At 37.4% G+C, this 16,273-nt stretch overlaps 1 protein-coding gene across 2 annotated transcripts; it reads left to right on the top strand.

The window, feature by feature from the left end:
• Positions 1 to 5,047: 5,047 nt before the first annotated feature.
• On the top strand, positions 5,048 to 7,755 carry LOC131159780 (LOB domain-containing protein 4). 2 transcript variants are annotated; one of them, XM_058114946.1, is made up of 3 exons: positions 5,048 to 5,498; positions 7,172 to 7,513; positions 7,627 to 7,755. In XM_058114946.1, the coding sequence occupies exons 1-2, from the start codon at positions 5,322 to 5,324 to the stop codon at positions 7,499 to 7,501; spliced, it is 507 nt and encodes a 168-aa protein (XP_057970929.1). In that variant the 5' UTR covers positions 5,048 to 5,321; the 3' UTR covers positions 7,502 to 7,513; positions 7,627 to 7,755. The 2 variants fall into 2 exon arrangements, with proteins under 2 accessions (XP_057970929.1, XP_057970930.1); XM_058114947.1 differs by having other exon boundaries at positions 7,172 to 7,755.
• Positions 7,756 to 16,273: the final 8,518 nt, after the last annotated feature.

Here is a 16,273-nt window from a genome sequence, read left to right as displayed (position 1 = left end):
TAAGCCAGTAGATTACTCTGTGTTGAGAATATTTGGTTGTCCATTGTATGTGCGTGTGCAAGAACAGGAAAGATCAAAGTTGGACTCTAAGTCCAAACCGTGCATATTTCTTGGTTTCCAAGAAGGAGTGAAGGGATATCGGTTGTGGGACCCTATGGCACGTAAGATGGTCATTATCAGGGATGTCATCTTCGATGAGGGAGCCATGTTAAAGGAGAATGCTGATAAGAAGGTGAAGTCTGATTTAACGGGAGTACTTATTCAGGTGGAGCTGGATAGTATTTAGAATTCAGGTATGGGTAATACTCAGACCACTATTGTTGATTCTGTTGCACAGGATACAGTGAGACATGCTACAGTTTCTCAGAAAATTTCTCAGACAGATGATAGACATAAGCCTACGAAGCTAACCACCAACAGAGAAAGGAGGAATGTTAAGCCTCCAGTCAGGTATGGGTTTAAGGACTTAGTTGCATTTGCTCTGATTACTAGTAATGGAGATTCTTTTGATTATCAAGAAGAAGTTCAGAGTTCTGAATGAGATAGTTGGCTTGGAGCCATGGTTGAGGAGATGGAGTCTCTTCATAAGAATAACACTTGGGTGTTGGCTCAGACGCCCAAGAACGGGAAGCTGATTGGTTGTAAGTGGATTTTCATAAAGAAAGAACCTACTTCAGAATTAGAAGGAATAAAATATAAGGCCAGGTTAGTAGCAAAAGGATAAAAATAGGAAGAAGGTATAGATTATAATGAAATCTTTTCTCCTGTTGTTAAACATGCTTCTATTAGATCCTTGTTAGCATTAGTTGTCATGCATGATTTAGATCTGGAACAGATGGATGTAAATATAGCTTTCCTTCATGGTGAGTTGGAGGAAGATATCTTCATGGAGCAACTGGAGGGGTTTGTGGAACAAGGTAAAGAACACCTGGTATTTAAGTTAAATAGGTCTCTTTATGGTTTAAAGCAATCCATTAGGCAATGGTATAAGAGGTCTGATTCTTATATATTGAGGATTGGGTATGTTAGAAGTAGTTATGACAGTTGTGTTTACTTCAGATTGCTTAATAGTGGTGTATATGTGATCCTTATGCTATATGTGGATGTCATGTTAATTGCCTCTAACAACACTGATGAGTTGAATATGTTGAAAGCCAAGTTACAGGATGAGTTTGAGATGAAGGATCTTGGTGCAGTTAAAAAGATCCTTGGCATGAAAATGAGGAGGGACGAACAATAGAAAAAGTTGTGGTTGTCACAGGGTAAGTATATTGAGAAGGTGTTGGAAAGGTTTAATATGGATAAAGCTAAACCATTAAGTACACCTTTAGCTGCTCATTTTCAATTGTCTTTTAAATTGTGTCCTTCTACTGATGAGGATAAGTTGGATATGGCTAGTGTGCCTTATGCTAGTGCAGTAGGGAGTCTAATGTATGCTATGGTATGTAGTAGACCAGAATTGTCATATGCAGTTAGTTTGGTAAGCAAATATATGGCTAATTTAGGTAGAATGCATTGGAATGTGGTAAAATGGATTTTCAGATATTTGTGTGGCACTTTTGATTATGGTATCTTGTTTGAAAGTACTGATGATTGTAATTTTAGGGTTTTGTGGACTCCGATTATGCAGGTGATTTAGATAAGAGGAGGTCTACTTATGGCTTCATTTTTATCATGGCCGGTGGTTCCATTATTTGGAAGGTTATGTTGTAACCTACTACAACTTTGTCTACTACAGAAGCTGAATGCATAGCTTTGGCATAAGCAGGTAAGGAGGCTTGTTAACTAGACTAATTTAGGAACTTGGTGTTATGCAGGATAGGTTACACGTATTCTGTGATAGTCAGAGTGTAATCGACTTGGCAAGGAATCAGGTCTACCACTCTCGCGCGAAGCATATTGACGTGCTGTACCGTGCAGTTAGAGGTTGGGTTGAAAGTGGTAAGTTCAAGTTATTGAAGATCCACATAGATGGAAATGCTGCAGATATGCTCACGAAGCCTATTACATTAGTTAAGTTCAAGTGTTGTCTGAACTTAGTTAATGTAGTCTCTTATTGATTGTTGACAAAGCATCGCAGAGCGTGGGGATGGAATATTGTGCTTGGTTGTGACTAAAAGCCAAGGTGGAAATTGTTAAAAAATATGTTTTATTTATTTATTTATTGTGGCTTTTATCACAGCCGTTGGATCGTCTATAAATTCAATGATTGTGAGGTGTCATATATATCTTTGTAAATCATGGAAAAAAAAGTGTATTGCTTGTCATTTTGTGCAAGAAAAGCTAGAGGGGCTTTCTCTCTAGGAATATTTTTTCTTCACTGGTTTGACAGGTGAAGGAGTATACAGGGGATCTGGGATCGGGAAAAGTCTGTTCAGATCTTGTACTGTCATCGTTTCATAGTAGATTTTTCTCCAGGTGCACTGTAACGACCCCGACCCGCCACATGGGCCTGAAGTGCTATTTTAGTGACGCCAGTGTACCTGATACCTTATTCATCAAATATAAAACATACATACGCAATGGAAATAAAATATAAAATCCTCGAATTACATTACTAGAGTTTAACTATCTCTATACAATATATCCATTTTCACATAATTACATCTCATAAAACTAAACAAAAATAAAATCTCTATCAACACACAACCTACATAAAATTTACACCACTAGCTCGACTCCACTAGCTTGCTCGACCCGATCTCTAGGATTCCCTAAAAAGACAGTTTGAAAAGTAGGGGTGAGGCACAGCTCACTAAGGGAAAGACTAAGTTAATGTCAGTGTGTGACCAACATGCATTTAGTGTACAGAAAATAACCGGTTCACTAAATAGATAAACACATTTATGAAAACATTCTTATTTTACACTCACACACACAATTAGCCGAGGATAGGGAAGATTACCCGCCCATACAAGTAGTTTCCCTCTACTATAATATCATTACTGCTACCAGGGCACTCACCTTTCCCAATAAGCACTCGAAATTATCTTATTAAATAATCGTATTCACATAAATTAACAGATATGCATATAAGACACTCCCTGTAACAAACACGTCATTCACATCCCCATGGCACGGAGTGATTAACCCAAACAAAGTCAAAAACAACATCCTCTGCAAACACATCTGCAGGCATCCGCAACAAAGTTGCAGGTCCAACGCCCTTACTTCAACCTCACACAGGCAGTCGGCTGGACCCCCTACAGTTCTATCTAGACAGTGTGGGTGCACATGGTCTAACTAGTAATGGTACCATGCTCACAATACACTGGTCCTCAGGGTTCCTAAAGCATATCATGCAATTTAGATAATAGAAATCACCATTTAAAACGTTAATTCACATATATTTCCTATTATTCCAAAAACCTGGCCTTGGCCACAAAATACAATCCGACATATAGCCATCAATTAAAACTCGGTCCTCGACCATTAAATAATAATCCTGGCCCTTGGCCAATCAAATAACACCCGGCCATTGGCCGTCAGTTCAAACTCCTACATTTCATAAACAGTTCCAGTATTTTTACAAGCATTTCCAGTATTTCTCAAACAATTCTATATTTCACATATAATTCAGTATTTCGAAATCCTAAATCCAGATATACAATAATCCATACAAATCATCTGCCACACAATTTTTCATATTTTAACAAATCCATATAAACAAACAAGCTTTCCACAGTTCATTTTTATTCAAAAATATCATACCATATATCCGAAGTTTGTAAAATCCATTTTGAACGGTTGGTTTCTAAAATAGTCTTTAAATTCCCAAATGAATAAATAAATAAATAAATTAATTAATTAATTTATATAAACATAACAATTTAATTGATTCAAATTTCATAAAATTACTAACTTAACTTAATCCCTTTATCCGATTCTTGAAAAAGACCCGATAACACCCTGGCCTACGCCCCAAGTGTTCAAAAACTCCTGAACCCTGAAATTCAAACTTCATCATATTATTCGTCATAATTCTTAGAGTAACTTTCCCTAGAATTTTCCTAAGTTTTGAATACCCTAAATAGCCTAGTAAAAGCCTAAATTATCAAATTTACCCCCGATTTAGGATTGGTATCCCGGAGCTCCGATCCGAAAACTCGCTCCAACTAGATTGTAGAGAATCTCCCCACGAGTCTCCTAACAATTTTCGTTCGTTAATATGACTTATAGTTTAAGAGAAATTGAGATAAGTTTGGAATTTGACCTTACCCCAGGAGATATGCCTACACCACTCCTACGACAAATCCGCTCCCGTATAAATGTCGGTGGCGGCGAGCAGAATCCAACGATATTTTCAGATTTTTGATCGGCCGAATAATAGAGACGAGATGGAGGAGAGTGTGAGAGAGAGGACGAGCCTCTGTCTGCGTTGCATATATATATATATATATATATATATTTTATTTATTTATTTATTTATGTCATTATAATATTATATTATTTAATTATTATTAATAATAATTTAATTAATTAATTTTATTACTATTTTATTTTTTAAAATTTTAATTTAATTAATATTTTTTAATAATATTTTTAAATTTTTTTATTTCTAAGATCACTACATGCATACTCCGTGGATGTAGGCAATCTTGCCGTACCACATAAAATCTCTCATCTTCATTTTTTTTGTGAATATTTTTTATGTTATTAATTTTATTAATCGAAAGATTAAAATCGCTACGCCTCAATACATACATTATTCCTTCTTCTTTAATACATCAATTGGGTAGAGTTGCTACAACATTTTTCTATGGCCTTGTCTAAAAGGTTCATTATAAATTCTTCCACCTTTTCTGGTAAAAATAATAATAATAATAATAATAATAATAATAATACAGAATAATTATGCCAATATCGATAAAACTTTTTTTAAAAAAGTTCATAAATAAATATATTCCAATTATATATAATGGAGCAAACATGGCCTACACGGAGATGTTTTAAGCGACAAAAATCAGGCGGTTTCTTTGGTGGGACCGTCCTCATAGGTCCATGCCTTTACCTGGTAATAAAATGTCCACCTCTCTCTCTCCCCCCCACCCACGACCCCTCTTTCCCTTCTCTCTCTCTCTCTCTCTCTCTGTCATTCCTCCTTTTTCTGAGAGATTCTATTCTTCAACACCCCCATCCAGTGCTAGCTCCATCTTCTGTGTCTTTCAGTCTTCACCCACGACTTGTCCTTAATTTGTAGGGCGTATTGCCCTACACAAATCAGTCAAATATCGTGTCCTTCTTCACAGGGCAGAGCAGTGCGTGCAGCTGGGAGTACTGTACGCTTTTACCCTGGAACAAGTAGACGCACAGTGGTGAGGATGAAGGAGAGTGGAAGGAAACAGGGCGCACCCTCGCCGTGTGCAGCCTGCAAGCTCCTCAGAAGAAGGTGTGCCCAGGACTGTGTGTTTGCTCCATATTTTCCCGCAGATGAACCTCAGAAGTTCGCCAACGTTCACAAGGTGTTTGGTGCTAGCAACGTCAACAAGATGTTACAGGTTCTTAATTACCTCCCTATTTTCTGCAAATCTCTCTCCCTCCCTTTCTCCCTCCTTCGCGCACACAGACAAAATTTCTATTCTGTTTGGGAAACAACTTGATTCCGTGAAGATTTTACCCGACTTCACTCGCATTAAACTAAAACCGAGCTTTCATTTTAGTAAAAAAAGAAAAAATATTTCTCGCCCATAAGCCAGTGATGGCTGCGCCCACAGTATTGTTGCAATCAATTCTATTAGATAGCTAGTGAAGTTCTTATCCGAAGCTTATGTCAGGCATATTCTCAGGCTCTGCTTTTGGCCTTTTCGTTCTGCTGCAAGGAATATTTTCCAGACCAGAAGTATGGGGGTATTATTCCGCCGAAAGCAAACGAGTTGCTTGACGAGTTCAGAAAAGTATTAATAGTTGGTTACGACTATACCCCAGAAACCCCCACCCTCCCTCCATCCCTAGGTCTGAAGAAGCTTGCACCCAGGGGCCGAGATAGGGGAACAAGCGCATGCCACTACAATTGTTACAAACAAATCAATCAATCAATCAGTAAAGTGATTTCAAAGACTACTTGCCTGTGATCTCATCAAGTGAGCGATATCCGCCTTTATTAATTTTATCTGAATATATATATATATATATATATAATTAAAATTAGAACTGCTAAATACACATTATATTATCGATTTTTATACTATTTATTTACTCTTGCCATTTCATACAATTTCTAATTTTTCCGGCCAACCAAACGTGTATCACCTTCTCAAGCAATTTATTTAATTACTTAAATTTTCTTAATTTTTATGATTTAAATCTTATCATCACCGTATTTAGAGGCATATATAATAAATTTTTTGAGTTTAAATTTAAATAAATTATATTTAAATTCAATATAAACTTATGAAACATAATGTGAACTTAACCTCAGAAGCTTAAATTATATCCATCTTTCACAAAGTCAATAGGAGTTTGAAATAGCACCATGGCCTTACCGTGGGCGCATTGAGTCCCGCGCCGTGCGTGCACTACCAGACTATAACGGTTTTCGGAAGAAACAAACATACATCCGCAGTCCGTTGGATGTGACAAAGAAAGGAGTAGTCAAAGTAACCTGTTACTAGATGTGGGGTGGGGTTATATATAGGCTATATAGTTAGTTCATGGCTGAATTTTTTCTCCCGAACCACGTGAAGTTGCCTACGCTTTCTCGTCTTACCGCTCCGTATCGAAAGAAGCACGCTGATTTTGTTTTTCCCCCAAGCGCCTCAGCTGCGTTAAGTCCACATTCAGAAAATAAATTAAAGTAAGATAGACACCCGTATTTATATATACGGAGGGAGGGAGGCAGGGGCGCCGTTTCGGTCAAAGATGAAGGGCGCAAAATCAACTGGCCAAGGGACAGGCTGTTTCTTCATTGGGGAAGGGGCCACATTGATTGATTGACACTTCCCCTGCATTATTTTATATTATATTATATTATATTATTATATAAAATGAAATCCCTATAGGGCCTAGGTTGGCATTTTCTTTTAGATATATGTATGTTGAAAGCGACGCAGGGCTCGCTTGTTAGTAGAAAATGATTTTTGATTATTTTTGTTGTTATTGTTGCTATTATTGTAAATAAAAATAAGAAATTAATTAATATTGTGGGAAAACTTGGACTCTTAACTTGTTGCAGGAGCTACCGGTGCACCAACGTCGAGATGCGGTGAGTAGCATGGTGTACGAAGCAAATGCAAGGGTACGTGACCCGGTGTACGGATGCGTGGGGGCCATATCATCTCTGCAGCACCAAATTGATGTGCTTCAGACCCAATTGGCGCTGGCGCAAGCGGAGGTGGTGCACCTCCGAGTTCGCCAAGCTGCGACATTGTCGACTTCTCATGCTGCATTTAGCCCCAGCGACAGTGGTTCCCCTTCCTCCAAGCTCGTCCCTACTCAAACCAAGCCACTATTCGACATGGACATGGTGGTTGACCAGGCCAATTTGGGGGACCATGTGTGGTGATTTTTTTCCAAGGTTTCTCTCTTTTCTCCCCCCCGTCCTCCCTTCTCTCTCTCTCTCTCTCTCTCTCTCTCTCTCTCTCATTGTCGCCTTCTTGGATATTAACTCGTTTTTTATATTGTTAGCAGAGGCTAGTGGCCACTTCTAGCAGAGATCGCTCCCTCCACAATCCATATCTACTTTGGTTTAAATATGGGTCTGTGTCATTGACAAGATTGTATATACCTTTAATTTAAATATAGATATTTTAACTAGCATGACTTGAGATGCATTTTCCCTTCAGTTTATTTTAAGAGGTAAGATTAATGTTTTGTAGCGGGCCTAGCGACTGCATTAAACTGGTTAATTTTATGTTATAGAGAAATAATTGCATGCCAAATGCCGCTTCTACAAAAACTAGGTCACATGTGCAATGTCACAACATAAATACAAATTCATCCAACATGGTTTTAGTGGACTATGCATAATACATACACTTGTGGCACCTAAGTTCTTTTCTTGTCTTCTATGACAGTTGACCTAAAATTGGGTCTTGACTTCTTCCAAACATATAATAATGCAAAAGAATGATTACTCTTCACCTATGAGATATATGGTCAGCAGCATCCAAGGTTCAAACTAGAACACATTTTTGTTTTGTATAATTTACAATAACCCTTATGTTTGAGAGAGATTTTGGATTTGGACAAAACATAATACAAATTTATATTGAATTTTATTCAAATCCACTTATATCCAAATACAAGACTTGAAACTGATGCTCTTAAACACACTATTAGGTTTATGCAGTTGTTGTTTTTTTTTTTTTTTTTTTTCGTAGATGCGTGTTGACTTTTTGGCATTTTGCTTTTCTTGTAGCTGTATGTCATTGTCATGTTGGATTTTCATAACTTTTCTTTTAAAAAAAATAACAAAGAAATAAGAGGAAAATGTGTAGAAAAAATGTTGCTATTTACATTACAGGGAAAGCAAAAGAGCGACAAAGGAGATAATATATTGCATTTTCAACCACATAATGCGAGTTTTGACCATCACTCTATACCACAAGTCAATTTAATGAGCTATAGAATCTTGATTGTTACGTCTACACTAAGATTGGTTCATGCATTGGCAGTTAGGTTAGGCATATGCACTCTTCTCATCATTTGATTCATCCATGAATTGCATCTATACTAAGCCACAAATTAGTATTAAGGCATAAAATGTATGTGCTAAGGAGAGGGTGCTGCAAATGGCAGTAGCTAGCACAAGATAAGCTTTTTACCTCATGCAAATAGTCATTAAATGGAGAATAAACAATAGTCTTAAGATAACCATTAAAGCAACAACAAAAAATCAAATGCATGTACATAAAGAGGAAAAAAAAGATTAATTTACATGGAAAACCCTTTAATACAACAACAACAAGCCTTAAGTCCCACTAGGTGGGGTCGACTACATGAATCATTTTTCTACCAATTCAGTCAGTCAAAAGTGTAACGACCTGCTTATCTTATCATGTAATAAAACATAATTAATAATAAAGTCAACCTGAACCCATGGGTAATGGGGACACATTTGACATTCACAGTAGAAACTTAAGCAGCAATAAATATAAATCACATTTTTCAAACCACAAAATACATATTATTAGAGTCAACTACATTCCAAAATACCGTGTTTATATACAATCTCTAAAAATACAAAAGTATATACATATCTAGGAACTCATAACGTAAATCTCCTGTTCCTAGGTCAAAACTGTAACGATCCCGACCCGCCACGTGGGCCCGGAATGTTACTTTAGTGACGTCAGTATACCTGATACCGTATTCATCAAATATAAAACACACATACGCAGCGGAAATAAAATATAAAATCCTCAAATTACATTACCAGAGTTCTAACTATCTTTATACACAAAAGTATCCATTTTCACTTAACTACATCTCATAAAACTAAACAAAAATAAAATCTCTATTTACACACTACCTACATGAATTTACACCTCTAGCCCGCTAGACTCGATCTCTAGGATTTCCTGAAAAGATAATTTGTAAAGTAGGGGTGAGGCACAGTTCAGTAAGGGAAAGATTAAGTTAATGTCAGTGTGTGGCCAGTATGCATTTAGTGTACAGAAAATAATCAGTTACTAAGCAGATAAACCCATTTATGAAAACATTTTTATTTCACACTCACACACACAATTAGCCGAGGATAGGGAAGATTACCCGCCCATACAAGTAGCTTCCCTCTGCTCTAATACCATTAATGCTACCATGGCACTCACCTTTCTCAATATGCCCTCAAAATTATCTTATTAATTAACCGTATTCACATAAATTAACAAATATGCATATAAGACATTCCCTGTAACAAACACACCATTTACATCCCCATGGCACGGGTTGTGCAACCCGAAGGCTGGACTAATGTCCTGGGGGATCCACCCAAACAATAGTCATCCATACTCTCCGCTAACATACTCCGCAGGTACACGCAGCTCCAACTACTAGTCCAATTGCCCTCCCCTAAGGGTGCATTCTCCTCATGTAGGCAAATCGAACAAAGTCACCCTACACCTCTCAGCACGGGTGTGGGTGCACATGGCCACATAACAAATCTCTAGTAACGGTACCGTGCTCAGACTACACTGGTCCCCAGGGTTCCTAAAACATATCATGCAATTTAAATAATAGAAGATATCATTTAAAACATTATATCACATATATTTCTTGTTATTCCAAAAACCCTGCCCCCGGCTAAAAATACAGTTCGACATATAGCCATCAAATAAAACTCGGCCCTCGGGCGTCAAATAATAATCCTGGCCCTTGGCCAATCAAACAATACCCAGCCACTGGCCGTTAGTTCAAACCCTTGCATTTCATAAACAGTTCCAGTATTTCAAAATCCCAAATCTAAATTTACACTAATCCATACAAATTAAATCATCTGCCACACAATTTTCCACATTTTAACATATCCATATAAATAAACAAGCTTTCCACCGTTCATTTTATTTAAAAATATCATACCATATATCAGACGTTTATAAAACTCATTTCGAACGGTTGGTTTTCAAAATAGCATTTAAATTCCCAAATGAATAAATAAATAAATATATTAATTTAATCAGTTCAAATTAAATAAAATTCCTGACTTAACTTAATCCCCTTACCTGATTCCTGAAAAAAAAACCCGATAACACTCTGGCCTACGCCCTAGGTGTTCAAAAACCCTTGAAATCCTGAAATTCAAATTTCGTCATATTATCCGTCATAATTTCTAGAGCAACTTTCCCTAAAATTCCCCTAAGTTCTGAATACCCTAAATAGTCTAATAAAATCCTAAATTATCAAACTTACCCCCGATTTAGGATTGGTACCCCAGAGCTCCAATTTGAAAACTCACTTTGAATAGATTGTAGAGAATCTCCCCACGAGTCTCCTAGCAATTTCCGTTCGTTAATGGGACTTATAGTTTAAGAGAAATTGAGGTAAGTTTAAGATTTGACCTTACCCCAGGAGATATGCCTACGCCACTCCCGCGACAAATTCGTCCAAGTAGAAATGTCGGTGGCGGCGAGCAGACCCAACGGTATTTTCAGATTTTTGATCGGCCGAATAACGGAGACGAGGTGGAGGAGAGTGGGAGAGAGTAACGGAGGAGTGCATTGAACTAAGAAAGAAAGAAAGAAGAAGAAGAAGAAGAAATAACATTGTTTCCTGATCCTTCAGGAAACGTGATATATATATATATATATATATATATATATATATATATATATGTACATATTATATTATATTATTTAATTAATAATATTAATTAATTAATTGATATTATTATTATTTTTTAAAAAAAATTAAAATTAAATTTTAATTTTAATTTTTTATTATTATTATTTTTTATTTTTTATTTTACTTTTTAGGATTACTACAAAAACTTATCCTCCAAGCAGAGTTGTGTCACACTATCTCAACAGCGGCCTCAATCCGCCGGTCTTTCTTGGTTTCCTGAAAATTTTTTAATGCTGGGGGTGAGACACCTCTCAGTAAGGGAAAATAAACTAAATACAACTGTGTGATGACATGAATATTTAGTACCATAATACATATACAGTACATTTCATATGCTAGAAAACATTCATCATAACATACTGAATAATCATATACTTTCATAATTTCTATTAAGTCATACTAATCATGAAATGTCTAATATAACTAATAATACTAAAATTTACCCAGGATGTATAGTTAGCTGATGTCATGTATTACCCCCCATAACGGGTTGTGCAGCCCGAAGGCAGGACCCGACAATGCTTGGCTGACCACTATCGAGTCAAAAATGTCTATAAGTATGATGAGCCCGCCACACCCTGGTCCGGACTGCCAAGTGGACACCTACAACTCTACACTGAAAGTCACATCGACTATCCATCTCCCACCCCCTCTACTAACAAGGGCGGTTAGCACAAGTCTAAACATAATAATCTGATCTATATAGCTACGGTAACGTGCTCCTCAAACTGAACTAAACTATCATCCGGGTTCTAATAACATATAATACGTGATAATATACTTGTCTAACATAAATAGATTGATAGCATTTTCTATAATAACATGCATACATACATACGGCCTTACGCTAATTTCTTTCATATCTGCGGCCTTACACCGAGCATTCATAAATACGGCCTTGCGCCAAAATCATACATAATACACGACCTTACGCCGACTATCAATCACGACCTTATGCCCAACATTTCATACATATCATTCTAAATAAATAATTCATTTATCATGTATTTTAAAATCATAATGTACTGCATTATTTCATAATCTCTGAAAAACATGCTTTATTCATAAAATTGTCATATCATAATGCTTTCCACGTAAAATAATATTTATGCCACACAATACTATATAAAACCATACATTCTATTCTAAAATCTTATTTCCTGGCATTTCATACTTATATATACATTTCAACATAATAGCAGTATTTTCCCAAATATGCATTTTCTCAATAATATACAAAAAAATAATACATACTTTCCTAAACATAATTCTTCTAATTAATAATAATTTTCATGGAAAGATAATTTCTTTAGTTTATTCCCTTACCTAATTACTAAAAAGAAATTTCCCCTAAAATTCACTGGTCCTGCTCTCGCAGGGTTCTCATTCAACACCCTAAAAACGACAACTCAGAGAACCAAACTTCAGTATTTTTCGGTGAATAACATTTCCTATAACTAGGGAATGACTAAATTTTGAATAAATAGTCTTACCATGAATCAGGGATGAATTTCAAACTAGCCCCACTGACGATCCACTCCACCAGAGCATAGAATTTCCCCATGAGTGTTGTGGTGGCTTCAAATCGTCGAATCGGCATAAATTCGGCCCAGAAACTTAAAGAGAAGGGATGAAAACAAAAGAGGAGAGAGAGGGGAGGGTTTCTGTGCGAGAAATGGCTGAAAATCGCGTTTAGAGCTATTTATACATTGGCCTTCGTCGGCGAGCCACGTCACCTCGTCAACGAGGTCAAGAAGGTAACTTATCGATGAATGTTACTCCCCGTCGATGAAATTTAGAGTTGCGATATATATCCCCCCTGTATCTTCTCGTCAACAAAGCACACCCTCATCGACGAGCCCAAAGTGCAACGTCATCGACGAACGTTGTTGACACCCCTTTTTTTTTACCATTTCCATTTTCCTCTCTCGTTATTATTTAAACCATTATTCTTCGGGTCATTACATTCTCCCCTCCTTATAAAATTTCATCCTCAAAATTTACTATTCATATACCTCATCATCCCTTAAAGGCAAAACGATCTACTTATTTTATTACTTAGCCTCACTTATGGCGGAGAAATACCTTGGTTACATTCCAAGTCCTAGGAGATTACATGAGTAAAATTAAAATTCCCTCAAAACTAAAATATTACTTACTAACTAAATTATTACATGTACCTGCAAAAGAAACATTATGCAATCACTTATATTTCCTTGATCAAGACTGAGCCTCTTGGAACAACTGTAGATATTTCTCTTTGATCTGTTCCTCAAGGTCCCAAGAAGCCTCTTCTACTGCATGATTCCTCCATAGAACCTTTACTAGATGAATCTTCTTGTTACGCAACTTCTGTTCCCTTCTATCTAGTATTTGTACCGGTACCTCCTTATATACTAGTGAATCATTAAGCTCTAATTCACCACAATTGATAATATGAGAAGGGTCTAGGACGTATTTCCTCAGCATAGAGACGTGAAATATATCGTGTATCCTGGATAGCATAGGTGGTAAAGCTAACCTATAGGCAACCAGTCCCACTTTCTCTAAAATCTTAAACGGACCGATGAACCTAGGGCTAAGTTTACCTTTCATTCCAAATCTCATAACTGATTTTAACGGAGCTATCTTCAAAAATACATGGTTACCAACATTGAATTCCAAATTCCTGCAGCGATTATCGGCATAACTTTTCTGTCAGCTTTGAGCTGCACTGATTTTATCTCTCACGAGTCGAACCTTATCATACGCCTGCTGCACAAGCTCTGGTCCTATAACTCGCCGCTCACCCATCTTGTCCCAATATAATGGAGAACGACATCTCCTATCGTACAGTGCCTCAAATGGTGCCATGTCAATACTGGCCTAATAACTGTTATTATACGCAAACTCCACCAGTGACATAAATTGAGTCCAACTACCCTCAAAATCTAATACGAGCTCTCAAAGCATATCTTCTAGTATTTGCATCGTCCTCTCAGTCAGCTCGTCTGACTAGGGATGTAATGTCATGCTAAAAGATAACTGAGGCCCTAAAGCCTCTTGCAAGCTTTTCCAAAAATGTGACGTGAAGCGTGGGTCTCGATCTGACACTATGGGCATAGGCACTTTGTGAGAATGAACTATCTCCTGGATGTAAATCTCTGCCAAACGGTTAAGGGAGTAGCTAATCTTGATAGGAAGGAAATGTGTAGTTTTAGTCAACCGATCTACAATCACCTAATTAGCATTCTGACCATGCGACGCTAATGGCAGCCTTCGAACAAAGTTCATGGATATATGATCCCACTTCCACTCTAGGATAACTAGCAGCTGTAACTGACCCGCCGGCCTTTGGTGCTCGACTTTTACCTGTTGGCACATCAGACACTGGGTTACATATTCGACAATCTCTCTCTTCATACCACTCCACCAATAAAACTCTCGCATATCCCTATACATTTTCGTACTACCGGGATGAACTATGTATAAAGATCTGTGAGTCTCCTCTAAGATAGTCTTCCTGATGTCAGCATTAGCACAAACAAACAATTTGGAACAAAACCGTAAAGCTTCGTCATCTAAAATGCAGAATTCCTCTCCCTAACCAGTCTACACTCTATCCATTACCTCTGCTAATTCTGGGTCTTCCTTCTGAGCAGCTTTAATTTTTTTCCGTAGAGTAGGTTGCACTACTAAACTGGCAATACATATTGGAGGATCATTCTCGACCAATTCTATGCCAAATCTCTCTAGATCCATCATGATTGGATACTGGATCTCCATAGCTGCTACTACTGGTCCCGCAGACTTCCTGCTCATCGCACCAGCTACCACATTTGCTTTCCCTAGGTGCTAATTGATAGTACAATCAAAATCTTTAATTAACTTTAACCATATTCTCTATCTCATATTCAGTTCCTTCTGAGTGAAGAAATACTTTAAACTTTTATGGTCAGAGAAAATTTCACATTGCTCGCCATACAGATAATGCCTCCAAATCTTCAATGCATGTACCACTGCAGCTAATTCAAGATCATGGGTATGGTAGTTCCTTTCATATTCTTTCAACTACTTGGAAGCATATGCCACCATTCTACCATGTTGCATCAGTACACAACCAAGTCCCTTCAAGGACGCATCACTGTAGATAGTATAACACTTACCCCCTAACGGGATGATCTGCACTAGTGTTGTGACAAGTCTTTGCTTCAATTCTTGAAAACTCTGCTCACATCTGTCGTCCCATTCAAATCTGACATTCTTCCTAGTTAGTCGTGTTAGAGACCCTGATAATGCTGAGAACCCCTCAACAAAACAACGGTAATATCTAGCTAACCCCAAGAAACTCCTAATCTCCTGAATGTTCCTCGGCCTAGCCCAATTCACTACTGCATCAATCTTAATGGGATCCACAGAAATTCCATCCCCTGAAATAACATGCCCCAAAAACACAACTTTCTCGAGCCAGAAGTCATATTTACTATACTTGGCATACAACTTCTTTTCCCTGAACGTCTGTAAAACCTTCCTCAAATGCATCTCATGCTCCTCATAGCTCCTCAAATAAACCAGTATTCATTAATAAAAACAACAACAAACTGGTCTAAAAATGGATGGAAGATCCTATTCATCAAATTCATAAATATCGCAGGAGCATTCGTCAGACCAAATGGCATAACAAGAAACTCGTAATGTCTATACATGTTCCTGAAAGCTGTCGTCAATACATCTTCCGCTCTCACCTTTACTTGATGGTAGCCTGATCTGAGATCGATCTTAGAATACTCCTGTGTACCCTGGAGTTGGTCAAACAAATCATCTATATGGGGTAGAGGATACTTGTTCTTGATGGTCACTTTATTAATCTCCCTATAATCTATGCACATCCTCATAGACCCATCTTTCTTCTTCACAAATAATACTGGAACTCCCCATGGGGATACACTAGGTCGTATGAAACCTTTATCAAGTAAATCCTGTAATTGATCTCTCAGTTCTGCCAACTCTACCGGTG

The sequence above is a fragment of the Malania oleifera genome, chromosome 7, assembly GCF_029873635.1.
Source record: "Malania oleifera isolate guangnan ecotype guangnan chromosome 7, ASM2987363v1, whole genome shotgun sequence".
In the NCBI taxonomy this organism is placed as follows: Eukaryota; Viridiplantae; Streptophyta; class Magnoliopsida; order Santalales; family Ximeniaceae; genus Malania; species Malania oleifera.
This window is presented reverse-complemented; position numbering and strand designations above follow the sequence as displayed.